The sequence below is a fragment of the Pieris napi genome, chromosome 21 (genome assembly GCF_905475465.1).
Source record: "Pieris napi chromosome 21, ilPieNapi1.2, whole genome shotgun sequence".
In the NCBI taxonomy this organism is placed as follows: Eukaryota; Metazoa; Arthropoda; class Insecta; order Lepidoptera; family Pieridae; genus Pieris; species Pieris napi.
In genome coordinates, this window is record NC_062254.1 from 6,067,846 (window position 1) to 6,086,414 (window position 18,569).

The window sequence follows — 18,569 nt, forward strand, 5'->3', positions numbered from 1 at the left end:
AAATGGAAATATATCGTTAGGAAGAGAATATATTATTATATATGTACAGAATCTGTAAAACAGCTATTCGACTGTCTTTCCATCTCATTCCCAAAAATGACTGATGCATATTAGAAATCCGCTCTTGACTCTGTAATGACACTGTGGGCCAAAATTATTGTAGAAACAAAGCTTTTTAGTGAATTTGAATTAATATAATATTAAAAATGATGTTTCTACCGATTTATTATTATTTATTAAGTTATATACAGTTATTTAACAAAGTTTAGACCTCTATAGCCCGATCTTTATTCTTAAAACAAAGAGCTTGAATGTCTATGAATTTAGAATAGATGTTAAGCTAGTCAAACTAGTCTTAAGACTTCTTCATATTTGGGGACATTATGTTATTAATCAATATGAATAATCTCTAAAACTGCTACCGAGCTGTGGTGACTGGTGATGGCGATTTCAATAATAATTATTTCTATCGATCCTAATTTAAAGTCGATCTTTAAATATATCTAGCGCTTTTACCACAGACATGTACATAGTAGAGCTATATTGAAATCGATAGTTAAGTGGTAAGTTAGCAGGGACAAGGATCGTCAAGTTTCTTAGTATGAAGGTACACACGGCTACTTAAGTCGCAAATTGGCAACTTAATTAAATGATGTCTTTTGAGGCGAAAATTCGAAAAGAGTGATCAATGTATGATACCGCAGAAGCACTTGTAAGAGATAACCTAAGGAAAACAACATACAACGGTAAAACAATTTATTTCAAAAACCAAGACGTTACAAATGGAAAAGTCACATTTACACTTAAAAGTTTAACAAGGTATAAGCGATTCAAAATAAAATACTGTGAATAGGTGCAGAGGCTAATTGTCTTGAAATGCAAATAAATAAATTCGTATTAGAACGCGAGACCGGCGTCTGCGTACGTTGTGACAATCTTTTCTATGGAGTTGGCGTACGCTGCTGTTCTCAGGTCCAATCCTAGGTTGAACTTCATGGCTGTCTTCATGATGGCCTGGATTAAAAAAATATTAACATATAAGTATACACACACAAATAATAATAATAAAAGCCTGTTTAATTTCTAATCATTACAAAAGTAGGATATACAGCTTAGATTTGTTATATAGTTTTTTTGTTATCTATATTCCTATATCTCAATATCCTAGCTTCCTTCAGTACCATTGATGGGAACCCCTCAACGGGTAATGTCTCCATCTGCCCTTTCCAAATATCCCTGTCCATAGCTATTATTATACACATTAAAGAAATTAACAATATTTCAAAAATTCTTACACAGATGTTTTTTACACTGATATAGTCTTGGCGCTTAAGTTTAAAATATAGTTTTTAAAGTTATAAAATACATATATAATATCTTTCATTCAATAAGAATTTATATGACAATGAATGAATATTTTTTTATTTTAACATCAATAGGAATAAAATGAGACTTTAGGCAATTAAGCCAGTAAAGATTACAGTTCACCTAAGATCCTGGTTTCCTAATTCAATTGCCAGGGAGAGAAAAATATTCACATAAATAAAAAAAGCTTTTTTTAAAATAATTTTAAAAATTCTTGGTTGTTGAAAAATACTTTTATTGCGAATATGTAACCTTTCATGAGCATAAATTTTAAACGTTTTTAACCAGATAATTATTCTGTAAAGTTATGAGCCGATTTTTTTAATACTCACCCTGGCAGATCTCTCCATGGTGTAGTCGAGACCTGAGTGTACAATATCCTTCTCAGAGGCACCAGAGATCCTCTTCTGGAAGGATTCTGAGGGAGTTACCGGGATACGACCTCCGACGCGACCGAAACGACGTTCAAGCGACTCTTGTACGGATTCTGTAAAAAAATTAATATGTTAATATTATGTGACCTTATATGAATGAATATGAATTATTTTCGTGTAGATCGAGGAATCCTTCGATCTAAATAATACGGATGAAACCGTGGGTCATAGCTGTGTAAATGAGGTTTAAACAACTTATTATTTAAAAATATGTCGCCTATAAGAAACCATAAACATAAGTTTATTAGTTATTACATTACATTATGATGTTTATTAGTTATTCTCTTGTGCAACACACAAGAGAATAACTAATTAACCAATTTATTTAGTAATAAAAATGTATTTGTTTAGTAATAAAAATGTATTTGTTTAGTAATAAAAATGTATTTGTTTAGTAATAAAAATGTATTTGTTTAGTAATAAAAATGTATTTGTTTAGTAATAAAAATTTATGTATTCAGTAATAATTTCTATTTTTAACGTGTAATGGATAAGGCGTTTATAATTTTTTCTTATTAAAATATCGTGCTATTTGGTTGAGTGGCTTCGTGGTACGACTCTCATCCTTGAGGTCATAGGTTCGATCCCCGGGTGTACAACATTTCTGTCTATATGCGAATTTAACGGTCACTTGTACAGTGAAGAAAAATATCGTGAGAAATCTGGCCTTTGTCCCAAAAAGTCAGGCCCAGCAATTTGATCACCTACTTGCATATTAGAAAAATCAAATGATCACAAAACATGGACAGCCCAAAAGGTTTCTTTATTAAAACAGCATACCTAAGAGATGGTGGTTGGATTCCCTCTCGTATTTGAATGTGAGACGTCCGTATGACACGTGGTTGAGGTTCTTCAGCCACTCGAAGAATGAGACCGTCACACCACCGGCGTTGATGTAGAGGTCGGGGATCACCAAAATGTTGCGGTCGATCAAGATCTTGTCTGCCGCTGGGGTGGTCGGTCCGTTGGCGGCTTCAGCGATTATCTAAAAATAAACAGACTGTCAAAACGTGTCAAGGAAATGTCATTTAGGGTCAATTGTCATTTGAATGCCATTTTCATTAAAAATATTTGTAAAATTTAAGTTTAATCCACAAAGTCAAAATGAATCAATAATGACATAACCGTTATATGTAGTAAATTGAAAATGCTGTATTGAATTGTATTGCTATTAGATTTTTTTTAAATAGGGCAATATATAAACAGTAAGGCCCTTTCTCCACTGCTCCGGTCCGGCGTCGGATACCGGAATGAGTCATGAGAAAAATATCGGAAGGCCGGATTTCGCTTCTCCACTATATCCGATCCGACAATAATCGATACTTGTATATTTATCATGCAACACTTATATATTAACTAAAACCCCTATTATGCTTTATTTTATTAATAAAACGTTCTAAATTCTGAATTTATTACTTTTTCATATTGTCTATCTTAAAATATTATAATCTACTTAATAAATAGTTCACTAATATAATGGTATAAAAATATAAATAAATAGCAACATAATTTGGTTTGGTTCAGGTTATCCAGATTCTTTCAAATTAAAGAAACTATAAATAAACCTATGAATAATAATTTATAACCTCTTGGATACTTGGACCGATAAAACACCGCGTTCCGATCTAGCAAGTTATCGGATCGTTAAAAATCGGTTGCCGGAGTAGTGGAGAAGTACGTAAGTACCTACTGTTGTGAGTTTCTAAATCGGATCGGTAATTAACGGCCTAAGGGTAAAATCGGTAAATACGTGGTCGTCTTAAAGTGCAAAAGCTGTGAGAGCCAACAAGCTATCGGCAACTTATGTTTAAAGGGAAGAATTCCGTTAATACTAAAAACCAACCTTAGCCTGGATCTTGTGGGCGTTTTCCTTGTGGATGACCTGCTCAACAGCAGCTGGAACGAGGATATCACATTTCTCATACAACATGTTCTCGCCTTCGTATGGTTTGGCGCCAGGGAATCCTACAATTGTTCCGTTCTCGATCCTGTAGTCTTCAAGAGCCTGGAATAAAGAAATATGAAAAATACAACACACTTGCATTTGAATACTGAGCATTCTTTTAATGTTGAACTTCTCTTAATTGGAATGTTCTTACTAGTCACGAGACTAAATATTTGTTGCGATTATTTTCAGACAAAAAACGCGATCAAAATTTAAATCGTAGTTAAAAATAACGGTCTGTCTAGTGCTTAGGTTAGTCTGCAAACCATTAGGTTTAACTCGCGGGTGAATGTCAAGCAAAAAAATATTTCCTTGCTTGACTGAGCAGCTACGTTTTATTAGTTTTTGTATAGCCTACCTACACCGCTATAAAATGTAGCAAAAATTGTCTAATTAATAGCGTAAATTCTAAACCAAAGTGAATAGTGATTTGTTTCTATTTACGATAATTGCGAAGTCCTTACTATAAATAACAAATACAAACTATTTTCTAGACAAACGTATTTCCGAAGGTCATTTTAATAAAACACATGATCTGTTATATAATTACATGCTAATGATTCACAATATTGTAATATATATTCGTATGAGATAATTGTTTAAATAACATATGACCTATAAAATCATTTTAACTGAAGTCAAAACAAATAAATGATTACATATTTTAGAGCATTATTTTTCAATATAATTATTATTTCTAAATATGTTAATAATAATTCATATTTAAAATGAGGCTCGGGAGTATAGATTGAAAGATATTTAAATAATATTAGCAACAAGTATACGTGTGATCGACGGGCTATTTAGCTTTGATATTACATTATACGAGTATCAAAATTCGATTGCCAGTTAATCATAATTGATTTGTAACAAGGTTCTTGACTTTGAGTCTATAAGCATCAAATACCTAGTTGTGTTTTATAAAAGTAATCGTGCGCAAACGTTGCTCTCGGGTTGATCAAAAGTGGGAAAGTATACCCCAATCCTACTTCTAATGATTTCTTTTGTATTTTTAAAATTATTTTAGTTCGAGAAAATTTACAAAGAAGCCCAAGAATTAGCACTCTCTATTATGTAGTATGACTTGAGCAAGCACATATTTCAGTCTGGTTCGCAGATAATTTTCTAAGGCATGTAGTTCCCCTGTCTCATGCCTATACAGAAAAATATTTACATCATTTATAGCTAAGTAATGTAGATGATGAAATAACAAGGTTCGTAATACTGTAACAACATGATTACAGCAAATATTTGACACAAGCGCCCGGTACATTGTTCACGTTACGTGATATGTGCATGCAGCACAAGGCTGTCTACTGTATGTCTAATCTTTTTGTGATAATAAACTAATCTACCGCTTTGGAGTGTTAATTTCTTTAAGCGTTTGATAGGATATCGTGAAAGGGAAATAAGGGTTTCAGCTTGTTCTATATATTATTAATTTACGACACTGCACTGCTCCAACATCTCCGCAGGGCTTTGTACCTAATAGTTTTTGTTTAACTACTTTTTTCTTATTTTTACTAATTCTACTAACATAGATCTTAAGAAACTATTGTTACTAACTTACTAATCAATCAATGGACTGTATTTGTCTGATGAATAAAAACATTATTATTATTATTATAATGGAGGATATTTGTATTTTCGTATATTTATAACAAAGAAATTAAAAATTATTGAATCATTAACGCAGGCTCTACAGTGTAAACTCTTTATAAGGTCATTCGTTAAAAAAAAAGGGTGCGTGTACTTATGTACGCGCGTAAGAAGTTATACTTCTTGGGCATTATTAAAAATAGTTTTTGATTGCATGCAAATAATTCATTACAATTAAATAATCAAAGACTGGAAAAGGAGTCATTATAGTCAATAAAGTTCAGTTTACATTTGAAAAATTAAATAAATAAATATTTATTATTATTCTCTTACATTAAGTGTAACATAAATTCTATTATTGATCGAATGTTGTTTTTAAATTATGTCCAATGCCGTAGAAAATTATAATGGGTAATTTTCATTTACTAGCAATACAGCAATAATATACAATGTTAAATCCATGACAGCGACGCTCTTACCGGCCAAGAAAAGTATGTGGCACTATAAAGCCCCGCCTTATGACAAAACCGCATATTGATTTTAGTAGGAAATTCAATGAATTATTATGTTTTTATCGATTTTATTCTAAACGAATTAATAAATTAATACCGTAAAGAATGACAGGCCTATATCGGAAACAATAAGTAGGTTTATTTTCTATATATAGAATTAATATTCTAAACTAAGTAAGCTTACTTGACCAAATTAAATTAGTCTTATATTGATATATAATCAAGTAGGTACTTCAGTAATCGTATGATGGGCTTATCAGTTGCTATCCTTATTATTTTTTTATCAATTCGATTTCAGCTTCAATAAGATTAATTTGCGTGGTGAATGGGAGACACGCTGCTTTCACTACTGAGATCTTGACAGATATAGTAGACACTATTTTATCAATTTTTAAACTACGGAATAGATGCACCAACGCATTTTCAGCTCAGATAAAAAGGACTATATGATAAAAGAACTGGCAGAAAGTTCGAAAGATTCGCTATAACAAATGTATGGGCACCCATAACAACTGTTTGCTGTAGTTAAACGCGCTTTTAGTTCAGTTAAAAAAAGGAAATATAGACTGTATATGACAAAAAAGCCTAGCAGGAAAAATATATTTCATTTTGAGTATTAAAAGCTATGCAGATCAAATGTAAATGTTTACGGTCAAATTTATCATGGTCTCAATTAGTGTGTGATTAATACTAAATTAACCGGTAGACATAATTGAGGTTAATCAACACGTCATGTACATCCAATGTTAACATATGTACGTTGTTATTCGTTTGCTATACGAAAGTTATCTGATCAAGTCAAGTGAAATCATTTATTAGGCCTATTACAAAGGCACTTCAAAGTCAGTATTTGAAAATATTCTGATGATAACCATGATATTGGTTATTTAAATTTTCACATTTTCCAGTTTATAAAACTTGAATTTAATCTCAAAATGTAGTATTTAATTCAAGTTTTAAATATCCATATATTGCTTACAATACACAATTATTGTTTCGCCGGGAATCAAACAACAGGTGGGAATGAAAAGAAAATTTCTAAGGTATGCATTTTTACGGTAATTCTTACCTTGGGGTCAATACCGTCTGGGTTGTGAATGGCTCCATCATGTTCAATGATACCAATGCAAGTAGCCCCGGCACGGACCAGGTATCGGCAAGTGTGAAGACCCACGTTACCGAAACCTTGTACAATGAATGTCTTACCGCCCCAACCTGGGGTCGTTCCTGAAAGAAATAAGTATTGCTATAACCGATTTTTGATTCTTAGCATCACATTTTTCATCTTTTTTCTTTTAAGGCTTTTTATAGACTTCTATTATTTGATTACGTTACGTTGTTTTTGACCCTGCGTGTGAAATGGAAAAGTCAAAATCATTTATTCATATAGGTAACGCAATGTACACTTATGAACTTGAAAAAATATATATATATGAAATGCTTATAATTTTACATTTACTGCCAGTTCTCACATCAAGGGGTTAGAATGGAAGAGAAGAACTGGCAATAAACTCTAGAAATCATATACACGATATATAAGGGTTAAAATAGCCACAGAATAAGCAATACTACAGATTGAACCTCCTGACTATTGCTCTGGAGTTGACCAATCACAACTAACGTCCTTGAAAAGTTATTCAATATTAGGCGTAATAACTGCATCGTTCATACTATAACCCATGAATTTCGACCGTTAATAATAAATCTTAATCAAAACTAAAATAATCGCGCATGCATGAATGGAATACGATGAGTATTCCATTCATGCATGCGCGATTATTTTTTTCCTATGGTGAAATACTTTAATTTCTAAAGTTTTTTATGTCACTCACCACGTAAATGCTTAGTATAACACTTACGTTGTATCCTGATAACATTCAAACAATTATCACTGATTAAAGTACACAAGTTAAATTACTTAACATTTTGAATATAATGCATTCCAAATATTACTGATTTATTTTCCAACATATCTACTGCATCATAGAGGCCCAAGGCCCAAAATGTTGACTACTTTAACTGTTGCTTCACTTAACTAATCGATTAGTATTCCTAAAATCTTATTATCATCTAAGGAAACTTATCTATTTCAGTGTAACTCGACGAAAATAGGACTGGTCGTTTCAATAATTCTATTTTTTTTTAACTTCCCTGAAGATTTACTTTTGCATGAAGTTTTGGTCTCAAAATTCGCAAACTAAAAAAAGAAGTAATCCGTGATTGGTCAACAGTAGAAATAAACAGTAGTGTGAGTGTTGCAACATATGTGAATAATCAAATATCTATAAACAACATACCAATCATGCTCATGTAGTTAGCTTCGTTGATGAAGTTCTCGAGCCCGTGGAACACTCCCCTGCCGGTAGCAGATACTCTTCCGTGGATACCACCCTGGAAAAGCAGTTTCAATATATATATCTCCTCTATATATTCCTCTTTAACGCTTTTAGTTGGGTCAAACGCATTTTAAACAAAACCTAAACACTATTATAGAGAAGTGAGAGTAAAGTTTATGGACAAAGCTGATGGGGACATGGTATACCTTCTTTCATTGATGTTTTAGCTTAGGGAGCGTTCAAGTATTACGTAACGAATTTGGAGGGGGGGGGGGGGGGGGTTGTTCCGCGTTATTGTTAATATTATTTTCGACTACCAGTACTTTACACCAAATAATGGTAACTTTTAGGCATAAAGAGTCACGTAATGTTTTACTATACTTGGAAAAACGTTACGGCAGGTTACATGGGGGGGGGGGTGTTAATAATCTCTAAAAATTGCGTGACGTAATACTTGAACGCTCCCCTAGTAAGTAGATATCGAAATGTTTGTACCTTTCAGACTAACACAATAATATAACGTCGAGCGATAAAGAACTACCCTATGAAGCATGGGGAGCTTTGTATTTTTTTTTATCGTCAGACAGAAACAAAAATGGTTTTGTTAGTATTTGAGTCACCAATTATTGTTTAATCTTAATATAAAACTTTTTAAAACCAAAACCACGCCTTCGAAATGATTCAAGATAATAAACAAGTTTTACTTATCTATATATTAAATACGTCCGATTCAATAGAGGTCAATATCAAATTAAGATTAGCGTTCTCAACGATAAGATAACTGCGCTTTGCTATTTTTATAGCAGAAATATTGAAACAACTTCTGTAATCATAATATTATAACTTCAGTAATTATATTCACAACGTAAAGGAGACTACCTATATGAAAAATGAGACATATTTTTTGTACACATATAAAAGGGCCATATTTAGGGCATACAAGATTCAGATTTATTCCTATTAGGCAATGTACATTTCAGTTTGATAGAATAGTTCCGCCGAAAATTAAATTGAATAATTTTTTAGTTAATAGACTAAATTTAAGTTCTCAAGTGCGAAAATGATAAGAGTTTAGCATAAACATATCGATAGATTGGTCAAATTGTTTGTATCCAGTCCATAGTCTATTCGATAACAAGCATCCGTTCAGTTCCAAATACAGAGCCCTGATTATATTTCCATATATATTCAAAATATGTACCACAAACTATAAACAAACGGACTTTGTTGATTAATGTAAATAATATTGTAGATTTAAAATGAATTTCTTCAACGGATATCATTGAAGAAATTCATTTTAATGAGCTCGCGAACCACAGAAAGATTTGTTTATTGCTTTAACACATTCCTATTGTTTGTGTGTTTGCAGGACCATTGTAATGCTTCGTTATTCTATGTCTGCTCATAACCAGGTTTGCGTGGTTAATATCGTACAGACCACGGACACTCTCAAATTAGAAGATGAACGGAAACGATTGATCATGTGTTATCAAAACGTGCCATGCAAATCTTTTTAAATCCTGTAATCACTATAAATATCTAACTTGATAAAAATTGAGGGCCTTATCGAACTCACCTCACCTTTCTAGATATGCTTCGTTAAAAATTCATGATTGTAATTTGGTTATAAAGTAATAACGAACATAAGTTTGTAACAAAACAGTTTGAAGGATTGATTTAAAATTACAAATTCCTGTACGGTTATAAAAAGTTGATTAGATTTCATGCCTCTTGGAATTTTATGGACAAATTACAGTGTGAAATCGCACTTGCTGTTGTACATTATTTTAGCAATAAGTTATGCTAAAATCATCGTTACTAATTTTGACCATTGACCTAAAGATTATGCAAGTTAATGAAAGCGGTAATAGCTTTTGTACACGTCTCAAAACGTTACACAGCGTTGGGTTACCATGCTAAAATATTTCTTCTATATTTCTATTAATAAAGATAATAATTATAATTTCCGTATTATTTTATTAACCTGCATATTGCACTGTTAGATATGAGCCAATTGCTAACTACTTTTTGTTGTGTTGAGTTCCTTATATTTTATAATTTAAAAAAAAAAATATTTGTACTTAATTGAATCAGGTCGCAATTATATGTTGAAAAGTAAATAGTTTGTAGTATTGTCTTTTATTGACATAACTTTCACACATTTAATAATAAAACAATTTTTTACCGGATTGGAGTTATGTATTTACAATTATTTTTCAAAATTTTAAATTTAACCGACGTTTCGCGTGCTTTACATCGTGCGTGGTCACGGTGACTGAAGACACAAGGTGTTGAATGTCAAAAAGTATCACAGCTGTAGAAAAAGTTGTATTATCTGTATTTGTTTCCCCGGAGTTAGTATCAAAATAATTGTAAATACATAACTCCAATCCGGTAAAAAATTGTTTTATTATTAAATAGTTTGTATCAAACGTGTCATATAACATATGAATCCTAATCCAAGATTATTTAACTCCCTATAAAAAAAGTTACGCACCTGGTTGATGGGCTTGCCGGTAACACATGCGTGTGCGTTGATGTCTTTGTAGCCAATGGTTTTGGCATATGTGTCAGCGATCCATGACATCTCACGTTCCCCTGTTCCCATGTCGGGGGCTGGTACATCCACACCAGGCCCTGTAATGGAAATTTGTGTGAGATATATAGCTCGAAAAGATCTGTCTATGTGAAGACTTCTTTTTGTGTCTTTTTTTTAGAGACAATTCACACCAATTGACCCAGTCCCATGCTAAGCTGGTGAAGCTTGTGTTATGGGTACTAGGCAACGGATATACATACATATTATAAATAGATAGACCCAAGACCTAAGCACAACACCAAATGCTCATCACATCGATGTTCTTCTCAGCCGGGGATCGAACCCGGGACCCATGGATTCGCAGTCAGGGGTACTAACCACTAGACCAATGAGTCGTCGTGTAATATTGTCTGATGTGTAATATTAACATGTGGGGTTTGAACCCTCGGTTAAGCCTCTTCTACTTCTTAATAGCTTTTCATTACACACACCGTCCAATTTTGAGGCTTAAACGTGCATAGGGCAAGTGTTATTTGCGGTCATAGAATGCAAATACTTTTGGTCGCATAATGACTCACATTGCTCACTCACATATTACGCATATGGACTAAGTTAAGTAAACTTAGGTATTGAGCAGTGTTGGCCTAGTGCCTTCAGCGACTCTCATACCTGAGGTCGGAGGTTCGATCCTCGGCTGTGCACCAATGGACTTTCTTTCTATGTGCGCATTTAACATTTGCTCAAACGGTGAAGGAAAACATCGTGAGGAAACCGACATGTCTTAGACCCAAAAAGTCGACGGCGTGTGTCAGGCACTGGAGGCTGATCACCTACTTGCCTATAAGATTTAAAAATGATCATGAAACAGATTCAGAAATCTGAGGCCAAGACCTAAAATTAGAAAAAAGATTTAATTTTTTTTTAAACTTAGGTATTGCTTAAAAAATAAATTAACTAAGTCCTTTCCTAATGTATAAATTATGTATGATAATGCATTGATATTTTAAATAATATATTGGCGTGAAATCCGCTAATGAGAAATACTAATAGTTTGAAAACTCCTTCCACCTTAGCAATAGCTAGATATATTTTCAAAAAATTGTATACAAACGATATTAATAAACCTAATCGCATTTTACGACTATACCATTAGCTTTGTTACGTGCCTATTGTTATCTTAATAAGAAATTGTGATAGTATTTTCTCTTAAACATAAAACTTCTATCTGAATATACTTTACTATTGAATGTCGGTGAAACAAACTAACATTTGGAAATTATATATCGCCTTTAGTTATTTATATTTATGGGACTTATTTTAACAACAAAATTAGTAATTTCTTAGAAATAGTTCACGTTAGCTGAACGTTTCACCATTCTGGGATGGTTTGGTGGGACAAATTTTTCAAGTTTCTGTTGTATGAAAGAGAGTATTATTATTTAAATTTGTTCAATTGGCGAATAAAATTGTTATAAAACAGAATTTACAATGTTTTATCAGCTTAGCCACACGTTTCACCACCAAATGCTTTAGCACAGATGATTCTATTAAAACATGGAATCCCGTAAACTGCAGATAAAACTATGGCTTCAAATTGTTTGGCAATGACTAGAGATTTATTATTTTCTAGACGCCCTTAGGAACAGATTATATTGACATGAACTTGACATCAGATAATCAAAATGGTAAATCAACAATTATATTAAATGATTATGATAATCGCTTATGGACTTTTCATATAATAGGTATGATAATAAATTAATCAGAACTTAACAATATTGTATGATGTCAAGTTTTATTAATAAAAAGTGTTGGGTAACATGTTTTGAAAGTTGTTGCTAAGGTATCAAGTGATAAGATACATATACTTATCACGACGTTATCATTCTGTTTACTTTCAATTCTCAGAAATGTTTTAGTAAAATGATACATTTGCATAACAACAATGACGTCATGTCAGTAGGTGTGTGGCGTGACTTTGTGATTATAGGATTATAACTAACAATGTATATCATAAATATCTAAATATTTGTTGTAAAGTGTTCGTGGTTATGCAATTGACGTGATGCGCGTCATAACCACACCTCTTTGGTTAGAGACTACTGTTGCTATTTATAATCTGAACACATGACTTCGAGTACATAGAAATGGAATGAATTAGATAAAACATACTTACACTCGTGTCACAAGAACAGCTTTCTTTAATAATTTAATATCATTTTCTAACTACAATTTTTATAAAATTGTTGTTGCAAACAACATTTAGGATAGTCAGTTATAATACCACAAGAGCTTTTTCAGTATAATACCATGTAGGTTGTACCACGTGACGTCGAATGGTGCAATTCTATTGGCCGATATTTGGGTCGGAAAAATAATCATGTATATTTAATATATTAATTCTTTAATATTCTCGTAATACAAGTATTTTTATAGAACAGAATGGCTGTGAAACGTTAAATCTAGAACCAATTCCGTTCGATATATTAGAAACCTAGCAAAATTCAGTTTATAATATTATTATAAAAGTACAGATTATAGTATCCCAAGATATAACTTACCGATGAAGCCCTTCTTGGCGAGCTCCAAGGTGAAACGACGTGTAATCTTCTCCAATTCATGTTCAGAGTATTCTTTAGGGTTGATCTTGATACCAGCTTTGGCACCACCGAATGGGACATCCACACAAGCACACTTGAACGTCATCAACGCAGAAAGAGCCTTAACTTCATCCCTTGTAACGTCTGTTGAGAATCTTATACCTGGGGACAAAAGTAACTATGAATTGCGGGAGTTTTTACAATAAACTTATATTAACATGTTCTTTACCAATGAACGATATAATAGATTTAACAAATCAGGTAAAACTAAGGGTGAGATCTATAGTGCGCACTTGGACTTTGCTCAGACTTTACTTACGAAAAACACTAAGGTTAAACTATGATTTAGTATATTTATAGACATTTTAACGGTGAGATTAAGCTAAGCTCAAGCTAAGACAGAAATTGATGTTTCATTTCATGCAATACCTTCTTTATTATCCTTTAAAAAAGTAAAGAATGGTTATAGTTAAGTCTGAGCAAAGTCTAAATGCGCTCTATAGATCTCACCCTAAGACTAATAACATGAACAGATTCCGCCCTAGTATACGAAGCTAAATGAAAGTAGAATAGCAAACTTTCCCATTTATAAACTTAACTACCTAACCAACTATCGGAGACTATAATATACTCGTAACTTCGTCCGCATTGACTGTATCTTTAGAATTCCAGAGGTTTTCTTATATATTTAATTGCGTAATTCACTTTCCACATTAATTCAAGAATTTTGTATTTTCTATATTGATTATATTATTTTATTGTACATTCTGTTTTTAATTGGGGTCATGAAGCTATATTTTCCACGGACATTTGTGAAAAGAAACGTTACAACGATATTCTATTCGAGCCAAGTCGCCTAATAATAGTCTGCATTAGAAAATTTTCAAGTCTCCTATTTTTAACAATGAATGACAAACCAACTGTTCACTCGAACATATAAGCTACGGAGAGTTTATTTTCTATTTAAACATATGAAAAGTATTGCTTTGTAATACTCGTATAGAAAAAAACCAGTTAAATTGTAAACCTTCTTTGGATTTTTTAAAGTCGGTTAGAAATGATTGCACTGAACGCGTTCCTCTGAAATAAAAACGATGACGCTTTAAACACGTACTTAATTGGAAGATTTTATTTTATTGTTACTGCAACAAAGTAAAACTATGTTTATTTAGAAAACGTGCAATGAAGATCTAAGTTTATAAACCGATGATTATAATTCTCCTAGGGGGGGCGTGGTTCTGACGATAATTACGTCAATACTGATTATACAATGCCAGCTACGTGAAAACTGAACTTGAGTGGCGTTGTGTGCAATGTCAAACACATGATACCCCGTGATTCTTATGGGGTATATTCCCAGCGAAACAACAATTGTTTTAAAGACTTATTAAGAAAAACCCATCATGTGACTGCTTACCAAACTGGAAGTTAATTATTAGTGCGTATACGATTTGCACGTAAAGTTTTAGCTCTCCAATTTAGTTGAATGGTTGACAAGAAGAGAACGCTTTTAAGTGATAAGGGCGCCTATTACTTAGCCTTTTAGACCTTTATTATTATTACCAAATTATATAATTAGCGTTTTCGTGAACAAAGTGTAAAATACTATATTATAGACGATATTATACTACTATATTATACTCTTTACGATCTTGTACCTATTCATTCATACTAACTTGCCTTTAGCGAGATTTAAATGAATGGGTTACCTGTGGAACGGAGGGAATTGATTGATATTCTCTATTTCCTTATAATAACTCAAATTGTGTAATAGTAGGTAAACGATTGGAATAATCTGTAAACAACTTTCAGTAAATGTCATCCTTTATAATTATCTACGCAAAAAGACAATAATTGATAGCCTCTTAACTCTCTAGGTGAAATCAATAAATACATATATTCCGTAACCGGCATTTTTTATATACTCAATAGCTATAATACTTATCATGAAATAGATTAATATATTTATATTACTAATACTTCAAACAGTATTTCATTATTGCGAGCTGGTGGAGCCTATAACCAAGAAAGCATTCAAATTCCATCCGGGACATGAACCATGTGATTAAATCTGAGGCCAGACGTATTTTTTGTGTCCAGTCGCGTCTACTACATTTCGTTCCATACAAGTTCCGTAAAATTACTAAGCTTCATCAAATACCTTTCGACAATTTTGAAAACTTTCAAATAATAGTGTCTTTAGTTTTTGCATTTTAATTTTATTTTTATTTTTAAGTGTCTCGCGTAAAATTTAACGTTGTTATAAAAATTCCACTCAATTAAACATTTTTTGTAAGGGCCTGTCCTATGTCCGCAAAATAGCAGGCGGGTCGGTTTGAATATAGACCTGTAACACCCCAGCTTGCGAAAGTATTGCCGATCATTAAGGAAATATTATATATATCTTTTCTTAAGTATTAGTTCGTAAAGCTCAGGTAAGTTAGCAAATTGGTGGTGTGTGGCAGGATTTGATCCGATTTTACACATTAAACATACTACTCAAATAGCTTAGAGCTAAAGGTCTCTCATAATACAGTTTGATCAAAAAAACTTAATTACATATATCTTAGTACTCCCAATCTTTAACTTCTATTGTAATCAGCTCGCTAATAATACACCAATACCACAACGTAGGAACCGTTACAAATTTTACAGTAAATATTCTGGGAGGCATCAGATACAATTCAATCATAGCAAACACGCTATTATGCCGTTATACTTATGTTAAATAAACGTTTACGAGTAACATAACTTTATTAATTCATCTTATTATATATATCTAGATTAGTTTAATTATTATAAATCCTATAAAAATTGTTAACAAAATTAATTATTAGTATCAGACACGATATTAATACAATATAAAAATGTCTCAGACCACCAAAAGCCCAGTTCGATAACCCTTTGAATAAATTGAAATCACTGATTGACGTCAGGTGCAAAACCAATTTTTTTGTTTAATTATTGGACAAAAAATCACCGCCTGGCAGCGTAACGGCCTGGCCACGGGGATCGGCGGTGCGAACGGCGATGCGGGAGGCGAGGCGACCATTCGCGCGGGGCCGTTTGCAGGCCACGGACCAGTCACGTTTGCCGCCGCGACCAGTAAGGAAGTTCGACAGCGAAATGTCTTTATCGAAATCATCTCGATATTGCTTGGAAAGTAATAGCTTTTGGTGCAAGACCTAATATTTGGAGAAATTGTGGAGAATTCCACAAGAAGTATGAGAAATTCAGAATATATCCAGAATTGGAGAAAAAAGTTAATGCAAATAGAATTTTAAGTGCCGCTGAAAAATTGTTTTTGAGATTAAGGTATATTAAATTAATGCTGTGGATGGCCAGACTTCCAAATAGCTGGTCTAGCCAGTATTTCAGTAACAAAAAACTCTGTATTCATTTTTCGCCGCGACCACGACTAAACTTATTTATTCCCTTCTCTATTCGCCGCGACTGCCGCTCGACTCCGTGGCTTGCACCGTACTGATTCATGCATTTGTTTCGCTCGCCCGTCGCGACGTCAGTCGCCCGCGCGATTCGCTCGGTACATTTCGCCGGTCGCATCGCTGGTCGCCGTTGCGCGTGGCTTGATTAGTACATTGCTATGAGTTTATTTCAGTCGCTAGACGCATCGCGGTTCGCACCGCGCGAATATTCGCGTCGGCGAATGTCCCGTGGCCAGGCTGTAAGACGGAGTGTGAATAGTAATTTTATTTCTTTAGAATATTTCATAACACTTACACACTGTTAAATATACTAAGATAGACTTCTCATTATAAAAACGAGAAGCGACGATAACTTGATATGTAAATATTGAAATTTAGCAGGTAAACATTCTGGCGCGACTGTTGATACCGATATATTAGACGTAATACTTAATACTTGGCTAAAGCCTAAATTTAATACATGAAATATAAAAAAAAAAACATTTAAAGATTAACATGTAAGATTTTAAGTCCTCAAGTATACAAGCGCATAGCAGCATGCTATATAAAAACATCTGTCTTGGGATTTAAAGTATTTTTTATTTGAACAGATTTAGTTAAATTTACCTTTACGTCATGAACAATTTATAGAATAAATGTTGTTTTGGCACGGGAGACGATGTTTACCGCTTTTATTTGAATTCATTACACATATAAATGTAAATAGAAATAAAAAAATGTATCTTTTGTACATTTCTAATTAAAGTCAAATGTAGTTAAATACGTAATTTCTTTATTTGGTTGTCACAACAAAAAATTCATGAAATTAGAATCCTGTCAGGTATGTGAATATTTAATTAAGATGTCTACTAGTACTAAACATATTGTCATACTTCCATGATGCTTTTTGTAGGTAATAAAAAAAATAGCTACAAAAGCTTGCTATTTTATAAATTTGGTAAGCGGTCAGATAAAGCATATTATTTTCAGGTTATGTCCTGTTAATTTGGTTATCTACGTAATAGCAAAGTGTACAATCACGTGTCTCTCGAGCTATAAATATATTCTATAGATTATATTCTAATAACAACGACTACAAGATCTACGAATTATTAGCAATTGTATTGTAAGCTATAAAAAGATCACTTACCTCCTTTAGTTGGGGTTCTGTGTGAGGAATGTTGAGCTCTGTATCCATGAATCATTTCATAATCACCAGAATCGCGCCTCAATGGAAACTGAATTTCAAGGATGTGATCGCAAGGCTGCATCATGTTTAGAATACCAGCTACCCTCTTCTTTTTTTCTTCAATAGGCACTCTCGACTTCATGTCTTCGACGAGCTGGTCTTCGACAACTTGGCACGCCCTGTGGAAGAAGTACTCAACCATGTCAAAGAATCGAGGGTTGGCACTGTTTGGAATATCTTTGAGCCTGTCTGGAATTTCATGGCTCGCGTATGTTCTGCAAGAAACGTTCACGGCAGCAGGCGCGATTTTGAAGATGCTATTGACTCCCTCATTTTGAATTGTGTTTTTTAGGGGCGGTGACACAGCCTTGGCGAAGTTTTTTAAATGTAACATTGTAATATATTAAGTACTACTAATCGGGTTAGGTATCGGGTCGCTCTACACTGGAACCAAAACACGAATGGTTAAGTAATATAAGAGTAAAACTGCAGAGACGACCCGCCCCGACGGAAAGCAAGTCTGCGACTATGCCAAGAATAAGCCGTGGTGCTATGCGTCAGCTGCAAATAGTGATCTATCCGGTTTCCATAGAGTACAGGTGGGTGTATCATTATGATGCGGGCT

General features: G+C 33.2%; 1 protein-coding gene across 1 annotated transcript; it reads right to left on the minus strand.

Moving 5' to 3' along the window:
* Nucleotides 1–742: 742 nt before the first annotated feature.
* Nucleotides 743–18,486, minus strand: LOC125060469 (glutamate dehydrogenase, mitochondrial). The gene is made up of 9 exons (XM_047665375.1): nt 17,906–18,486; nt 13,292–13,492; nt 10,689–10,828; nt 8,153–8,246; nt 6,925–7,082; nt 3,643–3,804; nt 2,580–2,784; nt 1,698–1,852; nt 743–1,014 (listed from the first exon to the last, which is right to left on the minus strand). Exons 1-9 carry the CDS (start codon nt 18,336–18,338, stop codon nt 898–900), a joined length of 1,665 nt encoding a protein of 554 aa, XP_047521331.1. The 5' UTR covers nt 18,339–18,486; the 3' UTR covers nt 743–897.
* Between the last annotated feature and the right edge of the window lie 83 nt (nt 18,487–18,569).

Bases quoted from the DNA above. Each gene is read 5' to 3' on its own strand.
- LOC125060469 (XM_047665375.1), bottom strand. From the start codon at position 18,338: ATGTTACATTTAAAAAACTTCGCCAAGGCTGTGTCACCGCCCCTAAAA. The intron at 8,247-10,688 runs GTGCGTAACTTT...CTGCTTTTCCAG, and splicing joins CCGGCAAGCCCATCAACCAG to GGTGGTATCCACGGAAGAGT. The intron at 1,853-2,579 runs GTATGCTGTTTT...ATTTTTTTACAG, and splicing joins ATCCAACCACCATCTCTTAG to AATCCGTACAAGAGTCGCTT.